At 41.6% G+C, this 18,853-nt stretch overlaps 1 protein-coding gene across 1 annotated transcript in view; it reads left to right on the top strand.

The window, feature by feature from the left end:
- The window catches only part of Dmgdh (dimethylglycine dehydrogenase), a 66,702-nt gene extending 49,079 nt beyond the window's left edge, over positions 1-17,623 (top strand). The window contains exons 15-16 of the mRNA XM_027401719.2: positions 10,791-10,925; positions 16,930-17,623. Of these exons, the coding sequence (XP_027257520.1) occupies positions 10,791-10,925; positions 16,930-17,175 (381 nt within the window). The 3' untranslated portion in view covers positions 17,176-17,623. The remainder of the gene's footprint in view (positions 1-10,790; positions 10,926-16,929) is intronic.
- The last annotated feature ends 1,230 nt before the right edge of the window (positions 17,624-18,853 follow it).

Consider the following 18,853-nt stretch of genomic DNA (forward strand, 5'->3'; position numbering starts at 1 on the left):
ACTAGCTCTTGTAGACCAGGCTGGTCTGGAACTCATAGAGATCTGCCTGCCTCTGCCTCCCAAGTGCTGGGATTAAAGGCGTGTGCCTGTGTTGTAACCCATCTTTGTGGGGCTTCAGTTGGATACAGCTGACTTGCCCAGTTCATACCTGAGAGGGAGAGTGTGGATTGAGAAATGCTATGGAATAATCCTATTGTATATTGTAAAAATTTGTCACTTAAAATGGTATAATAAAACACTGATTGGGCTGGGAGGTGGTGGCACATTCCTTATTTTGGTTGCTGAACTGTGTCTTTTAGAGTTTTTAATTTATAAAATTTAAAGTCTTTACCAATTGATCCACAAAACAGCTCATATTGATTGATTGATTGATTGATGAGTTATTGATTGATTGTGGGGAAGGCATATATGTGGTTAAGAGGGCAGAGGACAACTTGTTGACTTCCTCCTTCCACCATGTGGGTCCTGGGGATTAATTTCAGGTCCTCAGGCTTGGAAGCAAGGACTTTCACACACTGAGCCATCTCACTGGCCCTCAATTGATCATTTATGGATGATGCTTTTAGTTCATGTCTAAGAAACTGTTGTTTAACCCAAAAGTTTTGGCAATAGAAATTGTAAACATTAAAAATTTGCTTATTTTGAAACAAGGTTTGAAACTATCTTCTTATATTTAGGTTTATGATCCACTTTTAGTTGATTTTTTATCAGCTAAGAGGTGTAGATTAAGTTTATTTGCATAAGGCTCTCCAGTTTTCCAGCACCATTTGTTGAAAAGGTTGCACTGTCTGCTCTCACTGCCTTCACATTTCTGGAGGACTAAGCTCCTGTATATTCATAGGTCCAATGTCTGGGCTCTGCCATGTTCCATTGAACAACTAGTGTTTCCTGACACTGATTCACACTGCCTCAATTACTTTAGTTTACATAAGGTTAATATTGGCTAGCCTAGGTCCTTCTGGTTTCCCATAAATTGTGAATCAGCTTGTCAACTGATATTTAAAAGCCTTGCTGGGATTTTGGTTGGAAATACACAGCATCTATAGGTTAATTCAAGTCTTTCAACACTTAAACAATGTATATTTCTATGCTCATTTAGATCATCATTCATTTCTCTCAGAAATATTTTGTAGATTCCAGTATATAAGTTTGAACATCTTTGTACATATTCTTAACTAAGTATTTAATTTTTGAATACTATTACAAAAAGTACTTTAAATTCAGTTTCAATTGATTATTGTTACTTTATAGAAAAGCTTGGGAGATAGCTCAGTTGGTAAAGTACTTGCTTCCCACATTATGAGGACTTGAGTTTCAATTCTCAGATCCTATATAAAAAGCCAGGCATGGCTATGTGCACTTGTAATCCCAGTACACATGTAATCTGTAAGCAGAAACAACAGGATCTTGGGGGCTTGCTGGCCAGATGTTCTAGTCTATTCAATGGGCTCCAGATTCTGTGCAAATCCTTGTCTCAAAAAACAAGTTGGAGGGAAGCAGAGGAAGATATCCACCATCAATCTCTAGTTTTCATGGGTGCACAAACATATATGTGTACCCTCTACAAGAATGCACAAATCCACACACCCATACACACACACATACCCACACTACATAAGCACACACACACACACACACACACACACACACACACACACACACACACACGCATATACACACACACGAATAAAAAATACAGTAGGTTTTTGTACCTTTGAATTTTACTAACTCTACTTAGTAGTTCTAGTAAGTTTTTTTGCAGATTCCATCAGATCTTCTACACAGACAACCATGTTGTATAAAAATACAGCTTTTCTTTGTTTCATTTAAAATATTCTATTTCTTTTTCTTGCCTTACTGTTCTGCTTAGAACCTCCACTGGCTTAACCTTCAACAAAGCTGAACAAAAGTGGTGATGACAAATCCCTTTGCCTTGATCCTGAGCTTATGATGGAAAGTGTCTGTCCTAATCACCAGGGGTAGTGGGGAGTAGGTATTCACTGCAAATACCAGGGGTAGCATTCACTGTAGGTTATTACAGCCACTTTAAATCACGTTGAAGTGACTTCCTTCTGTTCCTAGTGACAAATGTTGTCTTTTAATTGGGAGTAGATATTTTTATTAAAGGGTTTTGCTATATCTAATCAGCTAATTTTTCTTTTTTACTTGTTATCTGTTGAATTATATTTATTTTCTAGTGCTAACCCTTTCACTTGAGGCATAAAATTAACTTGGTGATCACAATTGATCTTTTAAAGATATTGTCAAGTTTTATTAGATCATTTCTAAAGTAAATTATGGAATCCAACATAATTTTCACAGATATGATCTCCTTGTAGCTCTTGAGCGTTTGGAACTACTGTACTTGTTCAAAAAGAAAACCTTTTCTATTTATTCCTTTTGAACAGAACGGTACACTTCAATTCAGGTGCTAGCAGCGCAAAATAGGCTTTGTTGTTTTATCTCCTACACCTAACTTGGAACTGGCACATGAGGAATTTTCAGTAAATATATTCTGTTGAAAGCAGTGTCCAGAAATGCTATTAGGAACACATTGGTGCTGTCAGAAAAGGGGCTTTCCTGTCCGCCAGGCTAAGCAGTGATTTAAGGATTTGAGCAAGAAGTGACACTCTGGTGATGGAAACCTGATTAAAAGAAAGTTGTTCGTGTGGCAGGAAGATCATTTTCTCGATTACTGAAGGAGAAAGGCAAAGGCTTTGGCTAAGCGGAGGCCGTAGAGTGGAGAAGGAAGTAGTGGAGCAATATGAGGAGGTGGCATGGGGCTCACCCAAGGGGCTTCGTGTGAAGGGGTGGAGAGAACGATAGGGATATATCGTCAGCATCTGGAAACAGGACAGATGTGGCTGGCAGGCTGAGAGTGTTGGTGGGTGTGGAATAACCAAGTGGAAAGTCCCAGCAGGCAGCTGCACCTGTGGGTTTGGAGCTCTGTTCCAGAAGCAATGATTTGGGTTCTTCAGACCATGTGGAAATTAAAGACAGGGGTGTGAGGAACTCCTGTGGACCTGCCCTGCCATAGTGTTTATCACGCCCCAGAGTACTTGCTGCCTCCTCAGTTCAACCCTTCACTCTAGGTGATGGTCAAGTCCGGGTTGCCGACAGAATTCAGTGGTTTCTGTTCCACTTGCCAGTGTAAGACACAAGGTATTTCATCTACAAGCACTTCGGTTTTCTTACTTACATAATGAAGAAAACATAAACCTCCTATGCAGGCAATGAGACTGAGATGAGATGAACATTTGTCACCTCACTAGACATCAGTCCTTTTCCATCTGATTGCAGTAGGTCTAAACAAAAGGCCATTCGTGAAACCCTTTCAGTTGTTAAGTCAAGGAAAATGTTGGGTCGCTGCCCAGGCTAGATTTTCATGCTTATTTCCTTGATAGTTGTTTGCTTTGCATGTAAGGGCATTTGTTTATCTCTCTACCCTGTAGAAAGATGAAAACTCCAGCTGCCCCTGTGATTGGTGGGTAGTGCCGATCCGGCCCCTCTGGCATACAGAAATCTCCATGTGCTCAAATACTTCTAGAAAACAGTGGAAGAGCCCAGTTCGGAGCCCTCCACATCCTCCTGTATATTTCAAATCATGCAACACGTAAGACAACACAAATGCTATGTGAACAGGGCTATATTGTAATGTTTAGGAAATGATCAGAAAAATGCTTACGTAAGTTCAACACAAGCATGGTAGTTTTTCCTGACCATTTTTTGGTCTGTGGTTGATTGAACTGGCAGAATTCGCAGGTATTAACTGCTGTTTATATAGGTAATTCATCAATGACTCATTCAACAGATACATTCCTGTTCTTGGGTCATTCCAAAAGCACCACTTCTAATTACAGCATCACCTTTAGACTAATTTCTTCTTGTTTTTAAACAAGTAGGTAGTAGAGTAAAATATACAGTCTTGGTAGGTAAGCCAAATAAAATAAATGTCATGGCCACACTTTAAGTCTTCCCAAGTTGGGAGTCCCGTTAGATTGAGAAAGGGTGTGTGCAGGGGCAGGGGATGACTCTTCTCTGTCATTGTCCTCATTGCTGTGACAAAATGCCTGGCAGAAACAACCTGAAAGAGGAAGACTTTATTCTGGCTCATGGTTTCAGAGGGTTTGGTTCATGTATTGGAGTATAAGATTATGCTAGTGATAGCCTGTGGGAGAGGGACTTCTCCACCTCTAGGCCACCAGGAAGCAGAGCAGAACTGGAGTCACAGAAGTGAGCAAGGGCAAGATAAGAGCCCCAAGAACATTCCCCAGTGACTTACTTCCTACAGCCAGGCTCACCAACTCCCATAGGTCTACGCAAATTCTGAATTCATCTGTGGGTTAAAACATTAGGTCAGAGTTCTCATGATCTAATCTCTGCAAGTGCCCAGGCAGACACACCAGGGTGTGTTTTATGAACATCCTTAGCGTTTCTCAATCCAATCACATTGACAACATGAACCATCACCGGATGTGTGAGCAGTGAGGATATGGTTGCCAGGGCATTGTTTTCACTGTGTCTGAGGATGTATGGTCTATGAGGAGTTGGTTGTCAGGACATTGTTTTCACTTGTGTCTGAGGATGCCCTTGCTCACAAGATAAAGACAGAGTTGTCAGATTTTATTAGCACCAGCTTTCACAGTGTTTTCATATATTTTACACTACAAAACAGCAGACTAATGAATGTCAACCGAAGTAGACACAAGTCACCTGAAGGAAAAAATTAAGCATTTTCCTTTTAGAGAATTTGTGTGTTTGCTTTGTTAATCCTGAGATTCACAAGAGCAAAACCAGTCCCACAACTTTGAGCCACATTTGAAGCAAGCTTTAATAAAATACTGGCCAGGTAAGAAGGACTTTGGCCAGGTCCACCTCTGGGTTCCCAGGAGATGGCTAATAAGTCACATTTTGCAGGGGCTTAAAAAGGCAAAAACCATAATTCATTGCATTTTCCATCAGGTCCCAAGCATGCATCCTGATGTATTTCCTGCCTTCTACCTCCCACCTACATGTGATCAAACACATCTGGTATAGTTGGTTCAAACAAATTTGTTTAGGGAAGTGAAATCATGTGGCTTGTTATTTCCCAAGAACTACAACTCCTAAAATTCCAGGAAGTTACCTTGTCCTTGGCAGGTGGGGCTTACAAGTTAATTTTGGCTCTTATAATTTGTTGATTTTATTTTGAAATAAGGTCTTACTATGTAGCCTAGGTTGGCCTCAAACTCAAAATCCTCTTGCCTTTACCTCTCAAGTGCTAGGACTACAGGCATGAATCACCATCTATAACTCAGAATTTTGATGTTTCTATCAGCCATGAATTCCAGGATCCTGATACAGATGTTTGCTTGTTTGTTTGTTTTAAACATGGACAAAATGTACAGATGCTGTTTTGTGTTGCCATGTGACCGAACCTGAAGTCATTGTCCTGTGAACTGGTGTACCTACCTGGTCCTACCCCAGGGTTACTGTAGGGATTACTGCGTCACAAACAGAGGCAGTACCAAACAAATTGTAAATGTGACTTATCAAGAATTATTCTCTACTGAATCATTACTGTTATTTTGTTACTAGAAATTTTGGGAAGTCCCACTTGGGGTGCCACCTATTACCACAGATATTGGGCCCCCTTTCAGGGTTCTTAGTCTTGTTAATAAAAGAATTTAAGAACAGACTCAGAAGAAATCTCCAGGGCAGTTTTATTAGAGTTTAAAAGAAAAGTGGCAGGGTAGCAAACTATAAACCTCAGCAGTAACCCTGCCGTGGAATAGTCCTCTTGTGTAAAAGATTTGTCACTTGAATTGTTTTAATAAAATGCTGATTGGCCAGTAGCCAGACAGGAAAGTATAGGCAGGGCAACCAAACTAAGGATGATGGGAAGGAAAGGGTAGAGTCAGGAGATGCCAGCCAGGGCCAATCAATCAGGACCTGTTAAAAATGAGGTGGCAAGCCATGAGTCACATGGCAAAGCATAAATAGAAATATGGTTAATTTAAGTGTGCAAGTATCTAGTAACAAGCCTGACCTATCGGTTGAGCATTTAAAATAATTCATATTTAGCCTCTGAGTCAGTTATTTGGGACCAGGTGGTCAGGACAGGAAATTACACTACCCAGAGGAGGGAGCTGGAGAAGAGGAATAGAGCCGGCTCTGCCTTTTGTAAGCAGCCGGCTTAAGGAAGCAGGGTGTGGGAGGGGGGCTGAGGTGGGAGAACAACTCCATACAAAGAAAGCAAGACGGTCCAGAGTGTCCAGGAACGCATTCCCAAGCATTGTCAAGTGTCTGGGAAAGGATGAAGAGGAGAAAAGGGGAAAGTTGGGCTTCAATGAATAATTCAGAATAGTGGGCATAGTGAGTAGATGTACCCCAGACCCATGGCTGCAGCCCCAGATTCGACTTTACCAGGACAGGCTTTCCAGGAAGGAAAAGACATTGTCTTAAAAGGTTTGCTATTCCTCCTAGCTACTTACGCAAGGCTTAATGTAAATCAGCCTTCCTGAGGCTTGGTCTCTTAGCTAAGTGACTGACCAGCAAAATGTGCTTTGGAGTGTTCCATTTCCAGTATCTTTCCCCCAGGGGATCTGGGCTCCATGGGCACCTGAACTCACATCCCCATGACACACACATATATACACATACTTCAAAATAAGATCAATCTTTAAAAGAATGCACTGAATCTGGGGATAGACATAATCTATTTTTTAAACCATGAAAATCTAGAGATTGATTTTAAAGTTGCTCATCAGAAAGGATGAAATGAGTTATGGTCCCACCTTCACCTGCAGCCCCAGGCAAGAATGTGAATGTAAGAGGAGAAAAAGAAACCACAGCTCCCTTCTTGCATTCTTGGCTGGAGACCAGGGTCACTCCTGAACTGCTTTTGGGGCTACTGCCTCTAAAGTTCCCTCTATCTCCAGTTAACAGTTTTTGTTTTCAAAGAAAATTTCTATCTGTGCTTCTCTCATCCTTATCTGTCTCACCTTTTTATCCTTTGGTACAATTGTGAATTTGTTAAAGGCACAGTTAGGATGATTTCTAGCTTCTCATCCCCATCATGGTACCCATCTGTATCCACCTGGTACCCATCCTGGTACCTATCTGGTACCCAGCTCTCATTCACTGATCCTTGGTTTAAAGCCATGGTTATGTCCAGGCCCTACTCCAGTGGTGTAGCAGTCACTGATTTCAGTGGCTCAGTCAAGGTGGCTCTAGCAAAGGGCTACAGCAGGACAGACTCTCTAAGAGCTTGGGTCTTTTTTTAAATTTCATTAATTTTTTCCACATCACCTCCAAATGCCCCCCATTCCAGTTGTCTCTCCCAGTACTCTCTCCACCCCAACCTGATCCCTCCTAATCCCATCCCCACCATCCCTAGTCTGCCTACAAAATCTATTCTATTTCCCTTTCACAGGGAGATCCACTCTTTTGAGCCCTCCTTGTTACTTAGCCTCTCTGAGTCTGTGGATTGTAGCATGAGTGTCTGTTACTTTATAGCTAATGTTCACTTATAAGTGAATACATATCATATTTGTGTTTCTGGATCTGAACTACCTCATTCAGAATGATTTTTTGTTAGTTCCACCCATTTGCCTGCAAATATCATGATTTCATTGTTTGTAACAGCTGAGGGAATATACCCAAAGGACATGCCAACCTACTACAAGGACACTTTCTCAGCTATGTTCATAGCAGCTTTATTCCTAATTGTTAGAAACTGGGAACAACCTAGATGTTTCTCAGTGGAAGAATGGATGAAGAGAGTGTGGCTCTTAGTCAGTTTTCTGATGGTTTATATTTTGGCTGAGCTGATTAATTTCTTTTAGGCCCCAACCCATCAACTGTGTTGTTGTGAAGGTCCAATCATAATGCAGATTCAAGTACCTTTGGTGAAGTTTGCCTGGGTCAAGGTTATGATGGAACCTGCTCAATTCGAAGCTCAATTCCAGTAACTCGTGCTGTGAAGTGATTTCCTAACTTTCAGAATGCTGCCTGTTCTCAGCCCTAGTCTCTCACCCTTTCCCAAGTGCTCGCTGAGCACACCTCCATCATAGTCTGCTTGCATTCACACTTTAGGTGCTTTGTTTTAAATTTAAGAAATGTCTGTGATATGTATGCTCTGGTAGAATTCATGTTTCAAATTGGTATTGCTCCTTGCCACACTTTCCATGCCCACTGGTTTTGCAGGCATCTCCTATTTGTCTGTTTTCTTCCTGACATGTTAAAACATGAACAGTTTCAGGATTAAATATGTTGTTCTATGGAGAAGATTCCACGTTTCTCCAGGGGCTTCACTGAGGCTATAAGACCATGTTCTATATTAATAAGTATCTGATACTCAACAGGGGCATAGCAGATGAAGACAGAGTTGCTAGGAAATTCTTTTTGTTTGTTTGGGTTGGGGGAGGGGTCCTCTGAGACACTATTTCACTATGTAGCTATGACTACATAGTCCCAGCACTTGGGAGGCAGAGGCAGGTGGATCTCTATGAGTTTGAGGCCAACCTGCTCTACAGAATGAGTTCCAGGACAGCCAGAGCTGTTACACAGAGAACCCTGTCTTGAAAAATAAAAACAAACAAACAAAAAAGAGTAAAGTGTTTTTCTTTCTTTCTGTTTTATAAGATACATGGTTTAGCTGTAGTGAATATTAGTTTACAGTGAATTCAATTTTGTAACCTAAGCAGGTGGGCCATAAAGTAATGGAAGAAAATGAATGTTTGAAAGAGCTTGGAATAAACATTTTTGTATCATTTATATAGCCAATGTTCTTGCTAGAGGCAAATACATAAAATGTTTATAATACTCTTATCTAAAAATGCAGACTGTAAATATATAGAGCATTTTAGTTACTTTTCCTTTTTATTGTGATAAAATAGCTTGACAGTGTCTTCAGGAAAGAGGGTGTGTTTAGGTTCCCAGACTGAGGGACAGACCACCATAGTGGGGAAGGCATGGCAGTAGGAGCTTGAGGCAGCTGCTCACATGGCATTCAGAGTAAGAAAGCAGAGGAAAGGCCAGCAAGATGGCTCACTGGATAAAGGGGCTTGGTGCCAAACCTGAGAACCTGAGTTTACTCCCTGAGAACTCACATAGTAGAAGAAAAAAAACTGACTCCTTCAACTTGCTCTGTGACTTCCTCAGTCACTGAGGCTCACACAGCCACCCACTCACCCCTTCCCAACACACAAATACATTAATAAATGTTTAGCATATGTGTGTGTGCGTGCACACACACACACACCTGAAACAGAGAGAGGGGGCTGACAGTCTCAGTTCTCTTCTTTTGTTTCAGTACAGGGCAGAGCCTATAGAATGGTGTAGTCCACAGTTGAAGTGGGCCTTCTCACTTCAGGGAACCCAATCTAGATAATCCTGCACAGGCATGTTCCCGGACTTGTCTAGGTGATTCTAAATCCTGTCAAATTGACAAGACTAACCATAGTGCACAAGATATTAAATAAATGTATCAAATGCACACACACACACACACACACACACACACACACACACACACACACACACACACACAGAGGCTTTGCCATATTTATGGAGATCAGAGGACAATTGGAGGGAGTCAGTTCTCTCCTCTACCATGTGGGTTCTGGGGATCAAACACAGGTCAACAGGCTGGGTAGCAAGTGCCTCTGAGCCATTTCACCAGCCCCAAATCAGAAGACTTTTTATAGGCTGGCCATGGTGGGCATCTTTGACAAAAACTGTTGTTTTCTTTTTGTCTAGTAGAGAAATATAAGTTTAAGGTGGCTTCTTGGGGTTGTGGGTTTTTTTGTTTGTTTTTTTTAATTACATAACAGTTTATTTTGACAGTTTTTATTGCGTCTCTAATCTTTTAGTGAGGTATGTTTTGTGTGTCGAATTCCATCTTTACCTCTTAGGACATGTTTGTGCAGAGTTAGCATCTTCTCACTGAAGGGCACCCCTCCCTCCAGGCACTGTCCTTGCTCTTGGCCTCCAGTGAATTTGTCTCACTTTATCCAAGGTCCCCCTGGCATTCTGGCCAGGTAGAATTGTACTTTCCTTTCTTTATTACCCAGTGTCCCCACTCTGTGTCCTGCTCAATTGTGGGGTGTCTGACTAATAATGGGAAAATCATCAAGTTGGAGCCCGAGTGTGTCTGTCACATGTTCCTTGGAAGTAGGAAGAAAAGGCTAACGAGCAGGTTCAAGAATGAGGTCTTTGTTGCAGGCGCCCACATCTGACTCACTTTGCAATCCCACAACCTATAGGAGGCCTCGCTTGGAGTCTGCTTCCACAAACATCTCCTCAATAACTAGTGAGGAAAGCCTGGTAGTAAATACATCCCAGAAAGTGTTACTCTGAATGAGAGGGAAATGTAGCATTTTTGGATGGGGGTGATGGTTCTGGTACCACACATCAAAGAATATGTCTATTTCTTATAAAAAGCTTCCAATGAGAGTAATTGAGACATACTTTGTTCAGACAGCTGATGTCACTGTCCAGACCCATTAGATATGGGGTCACTTTTGTAAGCCACCAATACAGCATCTTACACTTTTCTGCTGAGGTGATTCTGGTAAAATTGTCTCCCCAAGTTATTACATTAGGTCTAACTTATTCCAAAGGGATGGGTGGCTGGCACTGTCATTTGGGCACTAAGAAATATTTGTCTAGACGTTTGATCCAATCTGTATTTTTATTTAATGTGTAATTAGTGAGAAAATAGCAAAGACACATTTAAATGCTTGCGTCTCTAACCTTGTCACAGTGTCTGAGCCCTCATTCATCATCGTTATCTTGGATTCTTACAGCCAGCCGACTTCATAGGGAAGCAAGCGCTGAAGCAGATTAAAGCCGAGGGCCTGAAACGGAGACTCGTCTGCCTCACCTTGGCAACAGAGGACGTGGATCCCGAGGGAAATGAAAGCATTTGGTACAAGGGCAAGGTAGGTGCTGGGGCCACCATGTCACCCATGACTGGACTTCTCTGTGCACCACTAGGGTGGATTTTTTTTTTCTGATTTATTCTCTTATTTAAAGGATGGCATACTTTTAATTTCTGAGCTGACATTAGAGAAACAGAAAACAATTAACTGACAAGAGACTGAAATGCTGCTCACTTTTGTAAACAGAAGAATCTATGTGCATTTGAAAATATATAGTCAAAGATTTTAAGTATATTTATATCTGTGAATGAAAAAGATAGATTTTGTAAGAATTTAGTATTCTTATATAATTTCTCAGGAATCTCTTTAAAAGATACAATTAGCACAACAACCATAAATCCAAATGGACACATCATGGATTGGAGCTTAGAAGGTGACATGAGAAGAAGCCACCATTTGGTTCTTCAGGAAGACCTTGTTCATGCCCTTCCTGAAGTTCAGTATAAACAGAGTTAGTGGGAAAGCCCACCCACAGGACTCCGTTCCCTTCAACTTTTCTATTTGTAAGGTCCAGTGTGGTTCAGCATTAGGATGTGATTTGCTGGTGTGGGATGCTCGGTGAGATGATGGGGAGAGAGCACTGGCCCTTCGAGGCTCTTCTAAGAGCTATTTAGTCTATGTCGAGCAAGGTCAGCGTCGTCAATGCACAAAGCTCAGAGATATGGACGTGTGATTTTTCTAATCTACTGTGGCATCTCTGACATCTGTTTTCATTTTCTCCATCTCTTTAGTGGTAGATAGCTGGAGTTGGGGAACCTGTGGCCTCAAATCATAACCTCACTGAACAAACACACAAACTAAGGCACAAGCCGTATGACAGAACTGATGTGACTGAATTGCCCCTACACACCAGATATTTTTCATGTTTGCTCATTTAGTTTTACAGCATCCCTGTTAGATTCTTGTGACCATTTCTGTTGTAAAGATGAGGTCTTTGGACTCAGAGAGAACAGGTAAATTTCTACTAGTTTCTACAGCTAGTGATTGGTTGATGAAGCTGATTTCACTCCGACTTTGACTCTTGACTCTTTCTCCTAAAGACTATGGACTATTCCAGTTTGTGCCCTCTCTGTCCTTGCTGGTGTATGTAACAGGAATAGTAAAACCCAGTAGCAGATATTTGGGTTCAAGCTGAAGATCGGAAAAGCAAAACAGCTGGCCACTAGCTCTTACCTCTACCTCAGGCTGAAAGGGCTCTCCTGTCCTCAGTGTGGCTGGAGAATAAATCTCTGAGACTGATTTCCTTCTTCCTTATATACCTCTCTAGTGCTGGGATTAAAGGTGTAAATTCTGTTACTCTTTTAGACTGATTCACTCATGTAGCCTTGGGTAGCCTTGAACTCTCAGAGATCCATCTGCCTCTGTCTCCTGAGTCCTGGGATTAAAGTTGTGTGCCACACTGCCTGGCATCTATGGCTTGTGGCTACCTTTGCATTATGAACCCCAAGGCAAGCTTCATTAGATCATAAACAATATATGACCACAGGCGTTCCCCTAAAGTCACTTTACAACCTAATTACATGCCACAGTTCCACATCTGAACATGTCATCTCTCACAGTGGAATTAGCTTTCCTCAGGTCTCCAGCTCCTTTCTGCCATCCCCACCAGGCTGCTCCTCACTTCCCATCCCAGCCAGGGCTGAGTTTGCTCTTCTGTTTGAATCATCCCTTGTGTCTTTTCCTTCCTCTTTCCTCACTCTATTTTTGGAAATGGACTTGTAGATAGTTGTGAGCCACCATATGGACACTGAGACTCAATTCCAGCAACAAATGCTCTCAGCACTGGGCCATCCCTCAGCTCTAGACTTCATTCCTTAATGCATGTTGCTAGCTAGGAATTCTGGTCATCTCAGCATCCAACAGACTGAAGCAGAAGGATCATCAGTTTAAGGCCAGCCTGAGCTCTGCAGTGAAACTGAGGCCAGCCTGGGTTACATAGGAATCCCCTGTTCTTCCTCCAATTTCTAATCTGCCCACAGTTGACATGATTTCCATCAAGTACCAATTCTGCTCGTAATCAGCTTCTTGACCCAATTGCTCACCTCAGTTTCCTCACCTACTAAATGAAGCCCCTGGACAGGATAATGTCTATGGCTGTTTTAGTCAGGGTTTCTATTGCTGTGACAAAATACCATGACTAAAAAGCAAGTTAGAGAGGAAACGGTTTATTTGGTTTACATTTCCATATCACTGTTAATCATCAAAGGAAGTCAGGACAGAAACTCAAGCAGGGCAGGAACTTGGAGGCAGGAACTGACACAGAGGTCACAGAGGGATGCTGCTTACTGGCTTGCCCTCCCTGTGTTTGCTCAGCCTGATTTCTTATAGAACACAGGACCACAGGCTCAAGGATGGGACCATCCACAATGGGCTGGACCTTTCCCCATAAATCACTAATTGAAAAAATGCATCTCATGGAGGCATAAGGCTCCCTCCTTTTAGATAACTCCAGTTTGTGTGTCAATTAAGTTTAGCCAGCACAATGGCTCTCTCTCTCTAAGCTTTTCTAGTCATTAATCCCCCATCTTTATCTTTCCTTTCCTTTTTCTTTTACTTTACCCTTATCTAAATTCATCAGCATTTCCTAATATGCCTGTATTAGTCAGTTTATATAGCTGTGACCAAAATACCCAAGAGAACAACCTACAGGAGGGAAGAATTCTTTTGGCTCAAGGTTTCAGAGAGCCCAGTCCTCTGTTGCTTGGCTCCATATTCTTGATCAGAACATCATGGCAAATGTTTTGTAAAAGTTTGAATTGACACACCAATTGTGTATATTTAAGAGGGGGCAGTGTGACACTTCAAAGCCTAACATAATGTGTGGTGATTATTTCAGGGTGGTTGACATTTCCATTATCCTAGACATTATCTTTCTTTGTGTTGAGAGTGCTTATTTATGTTTGCTTGGTTGGTTTTTTGATTGTTTGTTTTGATGATAGGTTCTCTCTAGGTAGCCCTGGCTATCCTGGAATTTGTTATGTAGACCAAGCTGGGCTCACCTGCCTCTTCTCTCCAGTGCTGGGATTAAAGGCATGTGTCACCATGTGAAGCAATTTGCAACACTTAGAAACCTCTTTGCTAACTACCACAGTTATCCTATCAAACATTAAACACAAGAGAACCATTGTTTATACACTAGGGGAGAGGGGGTAGACAAAGACGGAAGTCCATGAAATACATGCACATCAAATGGTGATGAGTAGCCTTTGAAAAAGCAGAGTCCAAGTGGGGGCTGGATGGTGCCTGTACTTAAATATGGTTCAAGTTCTTAAAAATCAAGACACAAGGGCATTTTAGTTCTGAAAGACCCTTAGGGACAAAGAATGTTTTTAAGAAGAGGCTCATCGAAAAGTCTAGAGAACTCAGGAGTGGGGGGGGGGTCACTGTCATTATCATTGTCCTCTTTTTCTCTTCCTCCTTCTGTTCACAAATTGCAATTCTTAGGGACAGCAGAAGAAGCACAAGATACCTCGCAACTTTAAAGGGTATCACGTTTTGAAAGGTTATTTCCCATGCTGTCCTACATCAGTTAGAGACTTAATTTAAGAGACAAATAAGAAAGGGCTAAAAATAAATTAGAATTATATATATTGGTTAAAAACAAAACCCAAGGTCAATGTTCCAATAAACAAAGAGTGACCTTTCGATGTCCTGGGTGAGAAGGGATGGATCTACTTGAAACCAGAGGAATTGGGGTAGATTGTGCTAGGGAAAAAATCTCTATGGATTTTATTAGTAAGATAAAAGGAAAGATTAGACTTTGTAGAAGTAAATGTATGCTAAAGAATTAAAAGATGGGCTAAAGTAGACATGGAAGCCGATGCTAGCATAAAACAAAGCACATTTAAAACTCAGCACTCAAAATGAACAGTTTTCTAAGGTGACTAAGGAAGAAGTGACTGCAAGTCATTTTCTCTGGGGACATTAGGAGAGACAGCATGGCTGAGGAATCTCTGAAGTGGTTGAGGACTTGTGACCAGTGAGTCAGGGGACTGTACCCACAGTCACACAGAACTCTTCCTGCTTAAGTGGCCGAGGCAAACCAGGTCAAATCTCCCACCTCCCAACAAAAATCTCTGGTTACAGACTTAGAAATGAAACCAAAGTCTCCAAGACAGTCTTTAACTCCCATCCTCTTGGACCCAAACCCAGGAGAAAAAGAAACTTCAAAACACATGCTGTATTTTAGCTATCAATCATACGCCAGGGGAAAACATTCAACTCCATTGTTTTTGTCTTTAATAACCAGTTCTTATCATAAGCTTAGAATCTGATGGAGAGCTTCTGATTTGGAGTTTCCAAGAGGTAGTTAAAAAATCCCAGACCTCTGAGATAAGGGTCTACAGTTAAGTTTGTAAGTGTGTTAACATTTGAAACACTAGAAGTGATTCGAGCTAAACTGAGCTCTTGTCTGAGGAACCAGGTAGACTCATGCTGTGAGTGTTGACACCAGCCATGTACAGTCCACAGTGGCTGGACAGAGGGACAGTAGAATGTCATGAGACCTCAAGTGTGTGTGTGTGTGTGTGTGTGTGTGTGTGTGTACATTTAATGATATATCATATGTTGCTTTTGTTGTGTTCTATTCTTTTTGCCAAGCAGTGTTTTGATTTAACAATTTGTTTTGGATTCTGATTTCTTCAAAAAGAGGTTTTTATTTTATATGTATGCCTGTTTGCCTGCATGCCTGTATGCTTACCATGTGTGTGTGCAGTGCCTAAGAACCTGAAGAGGATGCCAGTTATAGGAGCTGGAGTTACAGGAGGTTGTGAGTCACAGCACATGGGTGCTGGGATGCAAAAGCAAGTGCTCTCAACTGCTGAGCTGTATCTCCAGCCCGGCATCCTGCTTTTAATTCTCTGTCATCCCTTTCATTTAGATCTGGCTTGCACTAACCCTCTGATCTTCCAATGAGACTTATTGCATAGGTTTTGTTTTTTGTTGAATAAAACCCTTGTTTTCATCTCCTGGGTTTTTATTGCTTAATTGGTGTTGTTCACACCCCAGTTACCTTGAAACTCCCTGTTTTTGATGGTTCATTTCTTTGCCTATTGCTAACTGAGGTAGGGTGCAATTTCACCCAACACATTTTTATTGACTTATCTATCATGTGCTGGTAGTAGCCTTTCCTCCTCCTGGAGTCTTTCATCCTCCATTTCTGACAACCTAATCTACCTGTTTTCATGTTTAAGCCATGGCTGTTTGGTTCTTTTTTTCTTGTAGCTCTGTTAACTCCCCCAGCTAAGCTGGAAGCTCTTGAAGGTAGGTACCTGGACTCCTACTCATTTCTTCGGAGTCTAGGAAACATGGTAAAGCTAACTGTTAACACCACACCTTACCTACCTAATGCCTTGTAATTGGTGTGGTTGAAAGAGCACCCTTCCAGACTGGACTTCTTCAAACAATAATAGTGCTGGTGAGAATGTGAGAGGCTGTTGGTGGGGAGCTGACGTAGTCTAGCAACTATGGACACCAGTGTGGAGGCTCCTCAAAAATCAAATTCAGAATTACAACCGTACCACTGTGAGAATATACAATGGAATAAGAGCCAGCAGACACAGAGATACCACACCCAGGATCAGCAGTATTCACAACAGTAAACATGGGATCACCTTAGGTGCCCATCAAAAGAGGGGAAGAAAACAGTACAAATATCCAATGAAGAAGGTGTGGAACCAGAGATTATTGTGCTAAGTGACAGACAATGCCTGCTTTCATCTGTGCAATACAGGTTGAAAAATATCGGTAAATAAGACATAAAGGTAGGAAGGGAACAAATGAAGACGAAAGGGACCAGCAGGAAGAGGGAGGAAGGATGGAGGGAAGGACATGATGTGCACGTGTGACCATTTCAGGGTGAATTGTATTCTGTACAATGAGTATATGCTAATAGCCCCCTATCTATTGTGAACCTGCTCTGTAGCTCGAGAAACATCTGGAGATGAGGAGCACAAAGCTCTGCCCATTATGCTGACATACTGAGGAGAGCTATTCTTCTTTCCAGGTGGTTGGCAACACAACATCTGGAAGCTATAGTTACAGCATCCAGAAGAGCCTGGCTTTTGCTTATGTCCCCGTAGAACTCAGTAAAGTGGGACGGCAAGTGGAGGTTGAACTGCTGGGCAAAAATTATCCAGCAACCATCATACAAGAACCCCTGGTACTCACAGAACCTGCCAGGACCAGACTTCAGAAGGGTGGTAGAAAGACAAAGCTTGAGAAGAACCCATTCCCTCCAGCTGGGCAGTAGCTGAAGGGACTGCTCAGGAGTTCCGCTCCAACCAGGATAAAGGTTGCCAAGACTTCATTTCAAAATCATCAAAATCTAGATCAACATCTTAGTAAAACCTTTTTCTTACTTGTTTTCTAAACACAGTGGCTTGATGAATCAGTGATTTGTGTTGTCCGTTCAAATAAGGAACTTAAGATGAACACTTTTTATTACCGCAAACCGATGTAAATGAAACTGGATCAGAGAAAGATTAGGTGTTTGCTGATATGAAATTGTGATTCTAATGGAATTAAAGAACGCTGTGATTTTAGAAACGCAGTATGCGTCTAATAGCTGAAAACAAGTGGATAAATTATCTTTTACATACACAGATACAATGACATGGATGGGTTTTCTTTTTTGAGAACCTTTTCCTTAGGTGGATAAGTGGTAGTTTTAAATTTTCATAATGTGTCTATGATGGAAATAGCTGCATTTATTATCAGTTTGTCACATACATTCTTACACAGCTCTCTCAAATATTTACCAGTTTCTTAATGGCTCTGGTGTAAAGCGGCTTTAGGGACATTGTGATTGCCCTTCCCAAGTTTGCTTTTGCACAGGGCTTGCAGAGTCTTCCCACAGAAGCAAAGTGGTGCTTGTAAATCCCCAGAACAAGCTGAAGACTAAATAGGTTATGCCAGCACAAACACCGTGTGAATACTGAGTGCCTCTCCTGGAGAAAGAATTAATCCAAGCTGACATCACAGGGTGCCCTTCTGATCAGCTTTTCACAAAGCACTGGACAACACAGGTCAAACAAAGCCTTTGGAGTTGACAGGATTACCCTTAGCGCTGTTGATGGCCCGGGGGAGGGGGGAGGATTGAGAAATAAATCTTTGATATTCTTAACATCATTAGAATTTAGTTGACTGAATAAATCAAAAGGATTTGGAAGGTGGTATATCATTTGTGATTAATTTGCACATATATAATTTGCTCTGTGGTTTTGAACTTTTCCTAGGTATTAAAGAAAACTGGACTTGAAGCTTTTCAAGAGTCTATAATCAAAATAGACTCTAAAATGAGTTTTTACCTTGTGAGTTTTGAAATGACACCAAATTTGCATTTTCAATGTTTTATCCAAGTGATTATAGACTAAGAATCTCTTCCACCATCCCTTTTGGTATGTCTTCTTACATAAAGAGGGGACCCTTGGTTATAAATGCTTCCTGGTTATTGGGAATATTATCCAGGCTTGAGCCCAGTTCCCAGGCTAGGCTGGTAGAAACTCCTGTGTGAGGATTGGGAACCTGGATTCCTGTCTTCCGGCTCCGTTACCCAGTGGCCTCAGGAGAGTTGCTCTCTACTTATGCCAAGTGGGTTCACATTTCTCTTATTTTGAGGATACGACAGCAAGAAGCAATTTTGAAAGCACAATGCTGATAGCGAGGCACATGCCTGTCATCCTAGCCCTTGGAAGACTAAAGCAGGAGGATTACTGCCTGGGCTACAAAATAAGGTTTTTTTTTGTTTTTGTTTTTTTAAATCCCCAAACCAAACAATGACAGAAACCAAAAAACTAAAGCCAACCAAACAAAAACCCAGTACAACACTGGAATGCATAGGGCTTATGTCTCACAAAGAGGTCCTCTCTAACGTTGTCAGTCCCGTAGGAAGTGGCCCAAGTTCCCACTTTTGTTCATGTTGTACCATT

This window comes from Cricetulus griseus, chromosome 2 (assembly GCF_003668045.3).
Source record: "Cricetulus griseus strain 17A/GY chromosome 2, alternate assembly CriGri-PICRH-1.0, whole genome shotgun sequence".
In the NCBI taxonomy this organism is placed as follows: Eukaryota; Metazoa; Chordata; class Mammalia; order Rodentia; family Cricetidae; genus Cricetulus; species Cricetulus griseus.